General features: G+C 33.4%; 2 protein-coding genes across 2 annotated transcripts in view; both read left to right on the forward strand.

The window, feature by feature from the left end:
* Positions 1–5,137, forward strand: part of LOC111043458 (nidogen) — a 35,321-nt gene extending 30,184 nt beyond the window's left edge. Inside the window, exons 20-25 of the mRNA XM_039429343.1 lie at positions 954–1,089; positions 1,953–2,063; positions 2,274–2,445; positions 3,065–3,240; positions 3,864–3,972; positions 4,464–5,137. Of these exons, the coding sequence (XP_039285277.1) occupies positions 954–1,089; positions 1,953–2,063; positions 2,274–2,445; positions 3,065–3,240; positions 3,864–3,972; positions 4,464–4,587 (828 nt within the window). The 3' untranslated portion in view covers positions 4,588–5,137. The remainder of the gene's footprint in view (positions 1–953; positions 1,090–1,952; positions 2,064–2,273; positions 2,446–3,064; positions 3,241–3,863; positions 3,973–4,463) is intronic.
* Positions 5,138–7,420: 2,283 nt separating this feature from the next.
* LOC111043459 (probable 39S ribosomal protein L49, mitochondrial) lies at positions 7,421–17,191 on the forward strand. The gene is made up of 3 exons (XM_022328416.2): positions 7,421–7,667; positions 15,273–15,450; positions 16,812–17,191. The coding sequence occupies exons 1-3, from the start codon at positions 7,590–7,592 to the stop codon at positions 17,084–17,086; spliced, it is 531 nt and encodes a 176-aa protein (XP_022184108.1). The 5' UTR covers positions 7,421–7,589; the 3' UTR covers positions 17,087–17,191.
* The last annotated feature ends 936 nt before the right edge of the window (positions 17,192–18,127 follow it).

Below are 18,127 nucleotides of genomic sequence, written 5' to 3' on the forward strand. Positions count from 1 at the left end.
GTCAGAATTAATCTCAATTCCGAAACAAGAAATATAATTGACCGAGCGAAGTGAGGTCTAAGATTCAAGTTGACGGTTTTGCTTTTCTCTTTATGTTTATATTTATGTTCCGCATTTACAGCGAAACGCAGCAATAGATTTTCATTAAATTTGACATGTATTTATGTTCCTTTTTGAATTTCGCGTTGACCTATACATACGGTTTTTTGATTTTTTTTCATTTTAAGGATAATACAAAAGGAAAAGAAGTCTCCTTTGAAAGCCAATATTACCGTAAAAATCAGACTTTAGAATTATTCATTATAAATCAGCTGTCTAGTGGACTATAATACTACCCGTTCAAAAACATCGAACATCTTGAAAATGTATATCTAGCCATCAACGTTAGTAGACAGTTGACTATAATACTACCCGTTCAAAAACATCGAACATCTTGAAAATGTAGATCTTTCCATCAACGTTAGTAGACAGTTGACTGTAATACTACCCGTTCAAAAACATCGAAAATCTTGAAAATGTATCTTTCCATCAACGTTGTAGACAGTTGCAGCCAGACCTGATTACAGCGCTCACACTCACATTCCGGGACGACACGTCACGGTACGATAGGACAGAAAGCTCTATGTTTATTTAGGATTTTTTCTAGACATTTTAAATTGATAAATTATTTATTAATTCTTGAGAAAACATAACAACAGGTCAATATAACTTACTGAGCGCGATGTCTACTGTTCACAGAACTACTAGTAGAAACGCTGTGGGTTTTTTTTTACTGGATAACGTCGACTTAAGCTTTCTTTTGTAAGAAATGAGATAGATAATGACATGGTTTACAATCAGAATTATATCAGTGAAGTGCAACTTATAGCATGATTTCCAAGTTATTTCAAAAAAAAATTATTATTCCCAAATTTGAAATCGGTCCACTTTTCATAAGTTGTTGAACTCTTTGCCTTGCAGAAGCTTATACTGGCGGAGATGAATTCTTATTGGTGAACCAAGGTATGGCAACCCTTAGAGTGCCATTCCATCCTTCAAAATCTGATCCAGGATATCCTATACAATTAAAAACTGAACAAATCGCTATTGGTAAGTATGATTCACATGACATGAAATGTAAATATTATAATCATATTTGTTTAGTTCTCTATTAACGTTTCTCTCTAAAGGTTTACTTGAGGTAGCTTATCTCGTTCAATAGACGTTTTTTCTGTTCTATTCAATTTTTCAAAGGTATTATTGAAAATTTAAAATTGTCAAATTTAATCAAATAAATTTAGAGTTTGAAGCTCACCCAAAAACATTATTCCTTTTTTTGTTGAAACACAGAGAAGGATACAAAAATTTCATTTTGCGTTGACGATGAAAATCAGTCCTTTACAATTTATCGTAAAATTTTAAGAATATTTCTCATAGATTCATCAACATTACGTCATTAAATATGTGGACCTAATGTTCGGAGATCAATATATAACATTTTCCATTGGGATTGGCAGACTTTCTCCCCTCATATTTTTGACGAGTAATCATTTTTTCAGCTTTAGCTCTTTGGCTTTTAGTCGATCAAGCATGCATCAAGTGAAATAAATTAATAATTATTCTCTAAGTAACAAAATATTTGATAAATAACCTTCTCAATATCGAAATATGACCCATTTACACTCAAGTAATTTCAAACTTTTTAGGTATTGATTGTATTATTACTCGCCTTACTTTAGACATTATTATTCAATATTGGTTGTTCGGTAGAGTCGACATTACTGCCCAAACTCCACCACTTCATCATATGAAAAAATAATTTTATTCTATACTGGTTTATCAATAGTTTAGCAGACAAACAGTTTTGGGCTCAGCTTTTTGTTCCTCTTTCAATAATGTCTATGCTTCGTGTATTATTGGATCGGTTACATTGAAAACAATCTATATTCAACAAATTTTTTATTTATTTTTAGGACTTGCAGCAGACTGTGTTGAAGGAAGAGTTTATTGGAGTGACATAATGTCACGGGCCATTAAAAGCTCAGCATACAACGGCAGTGAATTAGAAGATTTCATCACTGAAGGTAATTTACGATTACTTTCTTGAGTATCTATCAAATTCTATTAATAATTCTAATTGATGCTAAGCAATAATAATAACATGCAATACAAATTATAAGTTTCGTAAAGTTTAAAATTCAAATGATGTAGTGAGAGTTATGAACAAAGTATCAGTAGTATCGTTGAACGAAACCTCAAAATTCATATAACTACAAAAATTGTAACGTTTGCAGGTATCGAATCCCCAGAAGGATTAGTGATAGACTGGAAAAATAGAGACCTGTATTGGACAGATTCCAGATCAGATGACATAAGCGTTATGAATCTCGATTCCAGAGAGACGAAGAAAATTGTCACTTCTGGACTTGTCAACCCGAGAGGAATTGCCGTTCATCCTAGGAGAAGGTATACATATTTTGATGGAATTATGTTTTTTTTCTTTGGGAATTGAAAACTGAGTTAAGGATAGGAAACAGTGAGCGAAATACTTACTACTCATAAGTATCAGTGGAAAGTTATCCTATCATTATGCTATAGTGAGGTCCACGTTATAATGTCAGTGGATAAAGATAGGAGAATAGCGATGCCGATTCTCTGCATTAATTAATTAATTAATTTCTACACTGTCAAAAACATAATTGGCATCGTTGTGGACCTAGAAAAGGATAGTACCACCGGCTTTGTCGAATGATAGACAAGGATAGCAAAACCAAAGTTGATCAAATACTGTCATTATAACGTGGACCTCACTATATATTATCACTCCAGGAAAGAGTTTTAGATTGAGCCCAATTTTTCTCTCCCATTCGGTGCCGTTAATAAATGGGAAGTATTGGGATATTTCCTATTGATGTTGTCAAGTCAATATTAGAACAGATAATACGGTTACATGTCTATGTTGAGGTGAAGCCTGGTTGTCAGAAGTGAAAGGGGTATTTTAATATTTACTTTATCTAAATTAAAAAAATTTGTAATTTTTGACAAATGTTCTGATTTATGAAAATCTTTTTCGAATCTCTTACAGGAAACTGTACTGGTCGGACTGGAACCGAGCTAGTCCAAAGTTGGAGTACGCTGATCTTGACGGATCCAACAAGGCTATCCTGGTTCAAGGGCCAGCCGTACAATTGCCCAACTCTCTGGCCATAGACTGGCAGACCGATGAGCTGTGTTGGGCTGATGCTGGAACTAAATCAATCGGTGAATATTTGAAAACTCATTCAAATCTTCTTGCATCTAATGCAAGTTGAATTAGAATATTCCGTGGTCATACTGGATTAATAGATCTAGAGCTTTGAATAGTCGTTTTTGCAATTGAAATTATTATTTTATGATTTATAAATCCCTAATCCAGCAGTTGAAGTCATTTACCTAATACATTCAACACTATGTTTCTATAATGTTTGAAGATTTTTCAACAGTATTTATTCAATCATTGATCGTATGGAATGTGAATTATTCAAGTCAAGTGAATAATATTTCAATTTGATATCATTTTCAGACTATTGATAAGAAGAGGAGGTAATTTGTATTCAGTGCCTCTCTCATATACATTTTTTCTAAGAAATTCTATTTGTCACATATTTGAAAATCATATAATTATCATTGTTTTGTTAAAGTTCCAAAAGTAGAATTAATTCATTATTGTCTACCTCTTTCCATTGTCTATCTTTTTGTACAATTCATTCCACCTCTTGAACTGCACTCGTTCTGTAATATTCTTAAACATGTTTTATGCTTCTAGAATTTAGAAACATATATTCCATCAAATTTATATTTTCCATTGATGAAATAATAATATTTTTCTCGTGTATTTTTTACAGAATGTATAAGTCTGTCGACCAATATTAGGAGGACAGTAGTGACCAATTGTAACTATCCATTTGGACTTGCAATTACGAATGACAAATACTATTGGACAGACTGGGATACGTAAGTAGTTCCATGGATCGATGTTTCTGTTATTCTGTAATATACATTGATCCTATCGAATAAGTTGAATAATGCTATAATTTTCACTTGAATAAACTATTACTTGTTCTACTTTCAAAGATAATATTTGAAAAATATATTGAATCAAATTTTTAATTGAATATAAAAATATCAACAATGTTTTTCATATCAATCAATACTGAAGTTTGAAAAATATTCTTAATTTAATATTATATCATTGTTAGATTACTATTCTACCTGTTATATATTTTGTATCAGTTTTTAACCTTGTAATGATTGGAGGATGAATATAAATCTAGGCTCTAGACTACTAATAGAAATTCAATGATAAAAAATCACCAGTAATTAGTTACAGTAAGAATATATTAAATTGGAATATTTTGAAAATAATAAACTTGCAACTTGAAAAATGTAATCATACATCAATGTTGTATATTTACTTATCTTGATTTTCTCATTTGATTTTTCAGACAAAAAATTGAAAGCTCCTGGAAACACTCTGGTGAAAGAGCCGAATCTATTCCTGTGCCTCTGGGTGGAGCGGGCAAGCTCTATGGTATTGTGCCGGTAACTGGAACCTGTCCTCCTTCGTGATTACTCGGCATTCAAAGACTTTGAAAATCAAAACAAATTGATAGTCACAACCTCATCATTTGACTAATTCAAATGTGGCAATAAATGTTTTCAGATTGAATTTGGAGCAATCGCCTGAAATTCAAGAAAAACTGAAATTTGATGTACCAGTACCTAATCATAATTCCTATTATGTTCAATAGAATAGTTTTGAGCGATGCCTGTTATTCTTTCCCAATCATAATTTATATGATTTGTAATTGTATTCACAAATGAATGAAAATTGATAAATTTCCCTATACATTTTTTTGTTTAATGCTTGGGATGAATAATGTCCATATCTATAACTATTTTATCCATTAATGCCTAATAATATCCATGAATTTGTAAATTTGATGCTTTTGAAATAATGGTTAATTTAACTACTCTGTACCTTGTTTGTTTTTCTTTATAACATGACTTATTCTGTAGCATCAATAAGAGTCCGATGGTATACATTAGCTTTAAAGTAATTGTAATTGATTGGATGTAAAAAGTTTGTAAATAAAATGGACCCACCTACCACCCGAAAGTTTTGTTTTATTTTATTTACCTACAACTAATTTGCGTAATTAGTTAATTTAATGTAACTTTTCTCATTTGATATACTAGTAGTTCTGCGAACAGTAGACCTCACTCATGAATACAACTTTCAATCTAATGAGAAGGGCCATTACAATAAGTACAGAATACTGTGAAGATTTAGCCATGTCATCTATTATTTTCTCCATTGAAAGTGCTAGAGACACTGTTTGAAGGGACACTGGACTTATCAAGGAGGTACTTTTATATCAAATACATACAAATTTTACCTTGTAAAGAAATTGACAAAAAACACAGATTCATTGATACTTAGAAAGACCGGTTTCGGTCTTTATCAAAGTTTATCAGAGATTGACATTGATGTAATCACCGAAACCGGTTTTCTAAGTATCAATAAATATGTAGTTTTTTGACAATTTCTTAGTCTTTTTCATTCAATATGAATAATTACCACAATATCAACTTCTCAACTACACAAAAAGAAAAACAAAATTAACCTTTACACCTTAACATACAAATTTTTTCTACAACTGCAGTATTGGACTCCAATACAATAAATATTTTTTTTTAAATAATTCATCCAATTAATTTGATAAATCAATTTAATAATAATTATAATAAGATGATTCAATTTAATTATTTTATCCAATCATAATAATTTATTTTCTAATGATATATTATTAGAATAAGATAAAACAATTAGTATCATCTGCAAAAAAAAATTGGTAGGAACGAGATTTGAACCTGGGTCTTACAGTGTGAGAAGCCACGGTTTAACCAACTTGGTCACCATGTGCTCGTAACAATAGATGCGAAAAAGTATAAACATGAATTGCTGTATTTTCAAAGACACATCTTTTCTGGATAGAGGTTAGTTTACGGTTTTTTTTTTAAATTAAAAGAAAAACAGAGGTCTTATCAAAAATCGTTACACATACGTTTCTGCGCCTTGTTTCAAAGAACTTGCATACCAAATTTCATCCAAATCGGACAATAACTGCGGTACAAACAAACAAACAGACAAAAGCCGATTGAGTCGAAACTAAGACCTCAGCTTCGCTTCGGTCAATTAAGACCTAGTTGCACAAATCCTGTTGAATTTTAACCGTCATTGAATTTCACGAGAGCCAATCAAAGAACCTTTTTTTTAAAAAAAATCTCCAAATGGTTCTCGTGGATTTTAATCATGTTTAAATATAACAAGCTTGTGCAACCGAGCCTATGATTGTATTATTATAAGGAATTAATCTTGAGAACTACAGTAACTATATAACCATAGTTATAAACATAATGATTATTATACAGAGTGAGTCATATGTATGGAAACTGTTGTAGATATAATACTGTAACTTCCAGGATAAGTTATTGGTCAAATACTCTACCTTTCGACATACAACTGAATTTCAACCCCTCATAAGGGGGTGACTTAGGGGTTGTAACTCGAATATTTTAAATGTGAACACCCATTGTGTGGTACATAATTTTAAAAGCCTTTTTAAAACAAGAAAGATGGCATCGATAAAAATGTTCTATGATACTTGCATCCAAAATGGTGGTTGATTGAAGTTTTAGTTTTTAAGGAAATGAGGGGTTGTAACTCAAATATTTTAAATGTTAACACCTATTATGTGGTACATCATTCTAAAGGCCTTCTCAAAACGAGAAAGATGACATCAATAAAAATGTTACTTTTATCCAAATTCCTATGATACTTTTATCCAAAATGGCGGCTGATTGAAGTTTGAGTTTTTATAGAAATAATTGATAAATTTTAATCAGCCGCCGTTTTGGATAAGAGTATAATAGATGTTGGGGGGATTAGCCCAACAACGTCTTCTTGGAGCACTTCGTCGTCTGACTCCTACACTTCAACCTGTCCGGCTTGGGTGGCCCTACCGGTATTTAGTTAGAATACCGCCGGCATAGATCTACGGGTCACGGTATGTAACTCACTATTATTAAATAAATCAACAAATTATTTTTCAGTAGAAAAAGTCATAAACCAAAATTTAGAAAAAAACCTGGGTATATAGGTCTACCTACCGTATCGTAATAAAATGTTTTAAGAAACACTTTTAAAATTATTGCAAATTTAATTTAGGATAGCTTTATTTCTAAATGTGAGCACTGCATAATAATTACATACACCATTTTTTTAAGCTTACTTTGTATTTTACGGGTTGTTACAGAATTTATAAAGGTGTATAATTATTACGGAGTTTTGAATATAAGATATGTAATATGGCGTTCGCGCCAAACCAATCATATGGCAATTCAGGCACAGATGTGTGTGCGTCTGCGACTGCGTACAAAGTAGAATTTTTTGAGGTTATCCTGTATAAATAACTTGCTGTCTTGCCGAATCTTTTTTCTAAAATGAGTGTGAATTAATAAGTTTTTGTTTTTAAATTAATTTTCTAAAAAATATATATTTATTTGCAATGCTCTCCCGAATAATTAGATCTTCATTAATCATCCCACGAGTCGTTAACACCAATTTGGAGATTTGTTCAACTCAGGTTAGTGAATCAAAAATGTTGACTAATGTTCTTACTTTATTGTAAATATTTCTAATTTTAATTCTGTTGTAATAAGATCAAAGCAGTAATAAATTTAAATTGTGCGTATTTTAAAATAGAATAGAATTTTAGTTGAGGAAGTCTTCAATTTAACATCGGAGTCCATCAATGCTTTGTTGGCCTGAAGTACATAAGCAAGTACGGTAGGGTAAACATTATTATATTTTTGAACTTGCGTAATATATTATGGAGTAACACGAGGAAAGTAAAATTATAATAAAATTACATGCCGAGCCAATGATAAAATATGGCGATTGAAAATGATGAACTTGAAGTTAGAAATTCCTTTTTGAGTTCAGCACCTACCGCTATTATTATTAGTTTAAAATAACTCTTTTATTGCCATTTTTTGTAACAGAAAACACACAGCCTTCCTTTGATTATTGTAGTATAACAACATATGTTTTGAATTTGTTATTACTGTTACTAAGTCTCCAAACAAACTCATTCCAATTCGAAACCTGTATAGTTCAAGTTATTAAAAACCTTTCTTAAGGTATTAAATACTTATGTCGTGTTTACTCTCATTCCTATTACAATTTTAATAACTTGATATTGTAAAATGAATACGATACTGAAGCCAGACAAGTTTAGTGTGGATCCAAACTTATCAACTGCAAGCAAGGAATGGACACATTGGCACAAATCTTTTCAGAACTTCATTACCAGTATCGTACCACAATCATCAGACTCTGAAAAGCTCAAAACAATTATCAACTTCATCACTCCAGATATTTATGAGTAGGCTACATAAGCGAAAGTGGTACGTATAATGATGCTATATCTATTTTAAGGAGAATCTATGTAAAACCTGTTAATGAAATATTTTCAAGACATAAACTATCTACACGTCAACAATAGCCTGATGAGACTATTGATTTTTTATAGAAAAAGAATGGTCATTGATTACTCCAAAACTATAAATCGTTTTACATTACTGGATGCTTACCCACTACCAAGAATCGATGATATTGTAAACAAAGTTGCAAATTATGAGTTTTTCAGTACTATCGACTTGAAAAGTGCATACCACCAAATTACGATAAGGAAAGAAGAAAAGCACTACACAGCATTTGAGGCATGTGGTCAACTCTACCAGTTTAAACGCATTCCGTTTGGGGTCACTAATGGAGTGGCAGTGTTCCAACGTGTAATTGACCATGTTATACGGTCTGAACAGCTACAAGACACTTATGCTTACCTTGATGATGTTACAATCTGTGGCAAACACAGGAGCAACACGATATAAACTTGAAAAAGTTTATCAACGCTGCAAACAAATACAACCTAACTATCAATAATGAGAAGTCTTCATTTTCACTGAAATCGATCAACTTGTTGGGCTATCATATATCTAACAAAACTATCAAGCCTGACCCCAGCCGATTGGAACCACTGAAAAATTTACCTCCGCCTAGAGACACTGCATCGCTGAGGAGGACCCTTGGTATGTTTTCACATTATGCATCACTAATACCAGATTATGCCACTAAGGTGATTCCTCTTGCCCGTATTGCATTTCCCTTGTCTAAAGCAGGGTTATAATCGTTTGAAACTATAAAAAGTGAAATAATTGGATTTGTAGTAAGCTGCATTGACCCTGAAGCACAATTCATTGTGGAAACTGATGCATCTGAGAGCACCATTGCTGCTACTTTGACTCAATAAAACCGTCCAGTTGCATTCTTCTCAAGGATACTTTCACCAGCAGAACAAAGACATTCAAGTGTTGAGAAAGAAGCACAATCCATTGTAGAAGCACTGCGAAAATGGTGTCACTACTTGGTTGGCAAACATTTCAAGCTAATTACTGATCAGAGGTCGGTAGCTTTTATGTTTGATAACAACCGTCATGGTAAAGTGAAAAATGAAAAGATAATGAGGTGGAAACTGGAACTGTCTTGTTTTCATTACGATATTGTATATAGACCTGGCAAAGATAATATGGCTGCTGATGCTGTGTCTAGAGTATGTTCTTCAATCCAAAATCAGGAAAATCTATTAGTTGATTTACATGAGTCTCTATGCCACCCAGGCATAACACGGTCGTACCACTGGGTTCGGAGTAAAAACTTACCCTAATCAATTGTTGAAATCAGACGCATAACAAACTCCTGCAAAGTGTGTGCTGCTGTCAAGCCCAAATTCTTCAAACACAAAGGGACTCTGATTAAAGCCACTTCTACTTTTGAACGGCTAAATATCGATTTCAAAGGCCCTCTGCCTTCATCAAGTCGAAATCGTTATTTATTGGTAATAGTAGATGAGTTTTCACGGTTCCCTTTTGCTTTCCCATGTCCAGACATGTCATCATCTACAGTTAAATCAAAACTGAAAACCCTGTTTTCTACGTTTGGGGTTCCTAGTTACATACATTCAGACAGAGGAACATCATTTATGAGTCAAGACTTGAAAAATTCAAGTCGCATGGAATTGCAACTAGCAGAACCACTGCTTACAACCCAGCAGGTAATGGACAGGTTGAAAGATATAATGGTATTCTATGGAAAACGATTGAGCTAGCATTAAAATCACTTAATTTAGAAATAAATCAATGGGAGTCAGTTTTAGAAGATGCTCTTAGCTCAACAAGAACATTACTTTGCACAGCCACAAATCAAACTCCTCATAAGCGTATGTTCTTACACCCACGTAGATCTGGAAACAATGGTGTTTCAGGTCCTTCTTGGCTTCTCAATTCCGGCCCTGTCTATTTAAAAAAATTCAATCGAACATCTAAATATGAGCCACTTGTTGAAGAGGTCCAACTTCTACATGGAAATGCTGAGTATGCACATGTAAAGCTACCTGATGGAAGAGAAACCACAGCATCAACACGTCATCTTGCTCCAGTTGGAGAGTACGAAAACAGAGATCACGAAGAACCAACTTCCGAACCTGAACTTGAATACTTCCATAATCTTCAAGCAACCCAAAACCAAGAAAACGAAACTAGTACTACTGCCGAGAGCTTACAACCTAGACAACAGACTACTGGACAAGAAAACAAAAATACATATCCAAGAAGAAGTTTTAGAAATAGAAGACCTCCTAATTATTTGAATGACTACATTCATTAACTATTTGGGGGAAGAATGTAGTATAACAACATATGTTTTGAATTTGTTATTACTGTTACTAAGTCTCCAAACAAACTCATTTCAATTCGAAACCTGTATAGTTCAAGTTATTAAAAACCTTTCTTAATGTATTAAATAATTATGTCGTGTTTACTCTCATTCCTATTACAATTATGCTTACTGTTTCAAGATTCCATCTAATCTTTCCTATTAATGAATATTGATTAATAACCATCCTTTCAAATTTTTATTTGAACATGTATGCAGAACTGTACCACTATAATTATTGCATTTATGGAGAGTCACACTAATAAATAACCTATCCTTATGTATGATAAAGTAAAAATCACAAAAAGAACAATGATAAAAATTATCCTGACGGTAGTTTGTGATGTCACTGAGAAAGAAAGAATTTACTGAGGTAGTCTATACGAATAGTGATTTCTTCCTAACGTTATCTTGAATAAATCATTAATTATTTTCTCATTTGAAAAATTAATGTAGTTCTAGTAAGAAGTTTGAAGGCAACCAATGTCTATCGGTTTTTGTTTTCATGAATAAGTAAGTTTATATAAATTTATATATACTTACATTGATATTTTAATCATTCGTCGTTGGGTGGGATGACCAGACAGACTATTAATAAAAACATTTATGTTGATAGACTATTAATAGGCTAGATATGAGAGATATTAATAGACATTGATAATAATATCAATTATCAAGTGTTTCTTCAGTTCTTTTTGATAGATATATGAGATATTTCAATTTCGACAGCAATTTATATTTTTTTGTAATTTCAATTAGAGTCGCACGCTTTCTTTCCCTATTTGCCTCAAACCTCCCCTACAATAGGAGCCTTGAGACAAAAACATCAGTATGGTAGTTATTGAATAAAAAGGAAATAAAAATTCTTATATCAGGCAATGATACTCAAATATCTACTGGAGAGGATCCAATGGTTGAATAAAAAGTTGAATGTATAAAATAATGAATAATTCACGGCATAAAATATGAAAAGTACTACACAGCATTTGAGGCATGTGGTCAACTCTACCAGTTTAAACGCATTCCGTTTGGGGTCACTAATGGAGTGGCAGTGTTCCAACGTGTAATTGACCATGTTATACGGTCTGAACAGCTACAAGACACTTATGCTTACCTTGATGATGTTACAATCTGTGGCAAACACAGGAGCAACACGATATAAACTTGAAAAAGTTTATCAACGCTGCAAACAAATACAACCTAACTATCAATAATGAGAAGTCTTCATTTTCACTGAAATCGATCAACTTGTTGGGCTATCATATATCTAACAAAACTATCAAGCCTGACCCCAGCCGATTGGAACCACTGAAAAATTTACCTCCGCCTAGAGACACTGCATCGCTGAGGAGGACCCTTGGTATGTTTTCACATTATGCATCACTAATACCAGATTATGCCACTAAGGTGATTCCTCTTGCCCGTATTGCATTTCCCTTGTCTAAAGCAGGGTTATAATCGTTTGAAACTATAAAAAGTGAAATAATTGGATTTGTAGTAAGCTGCATTGACCCTGAAGCACAATTCATTGTGGAAACTGATGCATCTGAGAGCACCATTGCTGCTACTTTGACTCAATAAAACCGTCCAGTTGCATTCTTCTCAAGGATACTTTCACCAGCAGAACAAAGACATTCAAGTGTTGAGAAAGAAGCACAATCCATTGTAGAAGCACTGCGAAAATGGTGTCACTACTTGGTTGGCAAACATTTCAAGCTAATTACTGATCAGAGGTCGGTAGCTTTTATGTTTGATAACAACCGTCATGGTAAAGTGAAAAATGAAAAGATAATGAGGTGGAAACTGGAACTGTCTTGTTTTCATTACGATATTGTATATAGACCTGGCAAAGATAATATGGCTGCTGATGCTGTGTCTAGAGTATGTTCTTCAATCCAAAATCAGGAAAATCTATTAGTTGATTTACATGAGTCTCTATGCCACCCAGGCATAACACGGTCGTACCACTGGGTTCGGAGTAAAAACTTACCCTAATCAATTGTTGAAATCAGACGCATAACAAACTCCTGCAAAGTGTGTGCTGCTGTCAAGCCCAAATTCTTCAAACACAAAGGGACTCTGATTAAAGCCACTTCTACTTTTGAACGGCTAAATATCGATTTCAAAGGCCCTCTGCCTTCATCAAGTCGAAATCGTTATTTATTGGTAATAGTAGATGAGTTTTCACGGTTCCCTTTTGCTTTCCCATGTCCAGACATGTCATCATCTACAGTTAAATCAAAACTGAAAACCCTGTTTTCTACGTTTGGGGTTCCTAGTTACATACATTCAGACAGAGGAACATCATTTATGAGTCAAGACTTGAAAAATTCAAGTCGCATGGAATTGCAACTAGCAGAACCACTGCTTACAACCCAGCAGGTAATGGACAGGTTGAAAGATATAATGGTATTCTATGGAAACGATTGAGCTAGCATTAAAATCACTTAATTTAGAAATAAATCAATGGGAGTCAGTTTTAGAAGATGCTCTTAGCTCAACAAGAACATTACTTTGCACAGCCACAAATCAAACTCCTCATAAGCGTATGTTCTTACACCCACGTAGATCTGGAAACAATGGTGTTTCAGGTCCTTCTTGGCTTCTCAATTCCGGCCATGTCTATTTAAAAAAATTCAATCGAACATCTAAATATGAGCCACTTGTTGAAGAGGTCCAACTTCTACATGGAAATGCTGAGTATGCACATGTAAAGCTACCTGATGGAAGAGAAACCACAGCATCAACACGTCATCTTGCTCCAGTTGGAGAGTACGAAAACAGAGATCACGAAGAACCAACTTCCGAACCTGAACTTGAATACTTCCATAATCTTCAAGCAACCCAAAACCAAGAAAACGAAACTAGTACTACTGCCGAGAGCTTACAACCTAGACAACAGACTACTGGACAAGAAAACAAAAATACATATCCAAGAAGAAGTTTTAGAAATAGAAGACCTCCTAATTATTTGAATGACTACATTCATTAACTATTTGGGGGGAAGAATGTAGTATAACAACATATGTTTTGAATTTGTTATTACTGTTACTAAGTCTCCAAACAAACTCATTTCAATTCGAAACCTGTATAGTTCAAGTTATTAAAAACCTTTCTTAATGTATTAAATAATTATGTCGTGTTTACTCTCATTCCTATTACAATTATGCTTACTGTTTCAAGATTCCCTCTAATCTTTCCTATTAATGAATATTGATTAATAACCATCCTTTCAAATTTTTATTTGAACATGTATGCAGAACTGTACCACTATAATTATTGCATTTATGGAGAGTCACACTAATAAATAACCTATCCTTATGTATGATAAAGTAAAAATCACAAAAAGAACAATGATAAAAATTATCCTGACGGTAGTTTGTGATGTCACTGAGAAAGAAAGAATTTACTGAGGTAGTCTATACGAATAGTGATTTCTTCCTAACGTTATCTTGAATAAATCATTAATTATTTTCTCATTTGAAAATGTAGTTCTAGTAAGAAGTTTGAAGGCAACCAATGTCTATCGGTTTTTGTTTTCATGAATAAGTAAGTTTATATAAATTTATATATACTTACATTGATATTTTAATCATTCGTCGTTGGGTGGGATGACCAGACAGACTATTAATAAAAACATTTATGTTGATAGACTATTAATAGGCTAGATATGAGAGATATTAATAGACATTGATAATAATATCAATTATCAAGTGTTTCTTCAGTTCTTTTTGATAGATATATGAGATATTTCAATTTCGACAGCAATTTATATTTTTTTGTAATTTCAATTAGAGTCGCACGCTTTCTTTCCCTATTTGCCTCAAACCTCCCCTACAATAGGAGCCTTGAGACAAAAACATCAGTATGGTAGTTATTGAATAAAAAGGAAATAAAAATTCTTATATCAGGCAATGATACTCAAATATCTACTGGAGAGGATCCAATGGTTGAATAAAAAGTTGAATGTATAAAATAATGAATAATTCACGGCATAAAATATGAAAAGTATCTCAAGCCTCCCACTTCTATGTCAAAACTTATATTTAGATAAATTGTTTTGATTATTTTCTCTCCCTTCACAAACAGGATAGAATGTAATAAGCTTGAAACTCGAATTAGCTAATTTTTTTATTGCGGATGATGCCCACATGGGCTTCTTGCTTGTGCGTGGGTAATGTAGAAGTGCGAGGGTGAATCATGAGATGAAGAAACGGCCATGCCTATTCGATGGTATTTGACAGGATTCGAACCCGCGACCAGGTAGCTCTAGCAGACTAAAGGGTGCAACGCCTTAGTCAACTCGGCTATCTGGCCGGCAATTTCAATTTAAATTCAATTCAAGTTACAACTGTGAAACAATTTCAATCTCAGTCTGTGATTGTACTTGATCAATGTAAATAATATATTTTTGCAGAAACGTTATTCATCGTTTGGTAGTAGCAAACTACAAGGTGATCCAGAGGAATACACAAAATATGAAATTTTCAAAGAACCACCGGAGTGGAGATTTGTTGAGAGATTAATTCCTCCACCAACTGTTCCAGTTCCTCGAATACGAGATGTCTATCATTCGGATTGGGTTCCGCAGACAGGTAATACTTCAATAATTAAACTCTTATTTCTTATTAAACTCATAAAAAAAGTTTTTAGCCAGTACATTGATTTCAAATAAAATATTGGCGTATTTTTAAGGGTACAAACACACTGAAAGCGGAGCGGAGCGTGGTGTGGCGTGGTCAGAGCGTTCATTATACACACAGTAAGCGTCTGAGCGTCAAACGTCAAGGGCTTAGAAAATGGCGTTGTCTTAAGATTGCACGGACATTACTTTGTGAGAATAATCACTTGAAGTATTGGATCTTAGCTAAGCCTGTTAGGACATAGTGGTTTAATAAAATTAACTTAGATTGTCGACTATTTGGTGAATATCACCATCTGTTTAATGTGTTAAGAAAACATGAGTTCCGATTTTTTCATTAGAAATAAACTTCAAATTTCCCCTATTAACAATTCCATGTCCATGGTTCAAACAGACTGACCGTGCGTGCGTGCGAGTTCAGCAGTAGCCTACACGGTGACCGGCACCATACTCAGTTTGTTCAGCACGGGGAAAAATATGAACCAAATTTCCCCCACAACATTTACTAGATGGAGAGAGAATTTGGTTGTTAAATAGGTGAAAAATATTACGAGAAAGTTAAAAAAACTGGCCTGAGCTAAAGTTAAAAATCTGGACTGCACTAAAGTTAAAAAACTGGTCTGAACTGAAATCTTTAGGAGTAAATTTGCTCATTAATCAAACAATCTTATTGGCAGAACTACAATATCAGCTCCCTTTCTGATAAAACTTTCTTCTTGAGGATTAATTCCAAACATTGTGTTGAAGTTGCTGTAACTTGCTCTCATTTTGAAATTCATTTCTAAAATTATTTCATATTATCATTCCCTCCCATATTATATCATATTATCCATTATTATATTATCAGTACATCTCTTCCTTACTGATTCTGTGCTCAACCATATTTTGTTCAACCTTTATCTCTAAAGATTATATTGTTCTGATGCGCAATGCAAATGAAAAGAATAAGCTACTATATTATTAATCTTGAGAATGAATGTTTATTGGTATATGGTATTGAAAGATTATCACTTAATAAGTGAACGTGAAAGTGCTATACTGTAACTACTTTATATCACTGCTAAGCTCCGTTGGTAGATCTTTGTAATCATTTCGGATGATATTATTTTAAAAACCGAATCCATTATTCCTAGATATCTTCCATTGATAAACTGTCAGATCTCTAACAGATACTCATCCCTCCTATAAACCCAAAATAATATAATTATCCCTCTAAATAAATCCTGTTGGATACTATTCATGGAAGTTATCCATGAATAATGTTTCTATATTAATAAAGAAGTTTTCCTATAGATTACTGTTTTCCTTTTACAGCAAAACCAGGACAACTTCCATATTTCCTTGAAAGAACAAAGAATCACCAGTTACCTGTATTTTTGATAATATCACATCGAGGCACGCGTCGATTGACTCACGTGAAGAACATTTCGGGTGATGTGTGGGCTCTGGCCGACCAGTTGAGTGCACATCTCAACAAACTGCACAAGCGAAATGTTGGCATACGAGTAGATGAGGTTTCCGGAAAGATCATCTTTAGAACTGACGTCTATTCGGATGTTGTAGTGTGGCTACTCGAAAAAGGATTCTAGAATATCTCTGTGTGAACTAATTTTATGTGCTAATTCAAATTTGTAGATCAGTGCATTTAGTAACTCACTTTAAATCGTTATAGGAATAAAATTTTGTTAAACTTATGCTAGTATTTTTCTTTAACAGTGTTTCTTTTTCAAATAAGACTGTTTTTTTTTGTATTTATACACTTAGACTCAGTATAAATCAAAACTCTAAAGTAATCACCAACTTAACTCTTAAAATCACACAGTTATAGTAAACGAAAATTGGAGAGGCGGGTGATGGTGACATCATCTTCGAGTGAAATTGGTAAATCTCAAGCTTTAAATTGGTTATTCTAAATATTGGAGATGTGTCAATCATATGACAAATTTAAAATCAGGTTTTATTTATTTTTTAGAGAAAAACAAACAAACACCTGTCACTTGTCCAATTACAACGGTTCAGTGAAGGCTTGAATTGGTGCTACTCGTTTCTTATTTTTGATATATTTTTTACTTTTTTTGTTATTCAATTTCATTTCTCATAGTTTTTTGAATAAACATATTTTTAATGTTAAGTCAGGTTATGATGACACTTCAAATGTAAACAAACACAAAGCAGACAAACTTTTTTACTGCTTGAAATTTACCAATTTCACTCATAGATGGAGCACCCGCCTCTCCAATTTGCGTTTACTAGTAGAAGAAATGAGAACTTGTAGATTGGCTGAAATTTCATCCAAACTTATCAATAGAGAAATGTTCCAAGCAGACGGTTTCTTGCAACAGACAAGGTCCACATTTTTGCTTATTGTAACTTGAAAAAAGAAGGTTCTATATTACGAGAACAGAGAACATAGGGAGAAGATACCCCACAGCTATGACTAGGTGCTGAGATGTGCTTTCATGAATACTACTTACTTACTCCTAGGGCCATCTATATCTAAGTTGACATTTGACATTTGCCGCACCAACAAACTGTCTCCACGTAGTTCGCTCCTCAGCATCTCTTTCTGTCACTTTAAGTTTCTCCATGTCAGTCTTAACCTGTTGCCACCATCTCTGACTGGGTCTCCC

Source organism: Nilaparvata lugens, chromosome 5 (assembly GCF_014356525.2).
Source record: "Nilaparvata lugens isolate BPH chromosome 5, ASM1435652v1, whole genome shotgun sequence".
Taxonomy (NCBI): Eukaryota; Metazoa; Arthropoda; class Insecta; order Hemiptera; family Delphacidae; genus Nilaparvata; species Nilaparvata lugens.

Bases quoted from the DNA above. Each gene is read 5' to 3' on its own strand.
- LOC111043459 (XM_022328416.2), top strand. From the start codon at position 7,590: ATGCTCTCCCGAATAATTAGATCTTCATTAATCATCCCACGAGTCGTT. The intron at 7,668-15,272 runs GTTAGTGAATCA...ATATTTTTGCAG, and splicing joins TGGAGATTTGTTCAACTCAG to AAACGTTATTCATCGTTTGG. The intron at 15,451-16,811 runs GTAATACTTCAA...TTCCTTTTACAG, and splicing joins GGATTGGGTTCCGCAGACAG to CAAAACCAGGACAACTTCCA.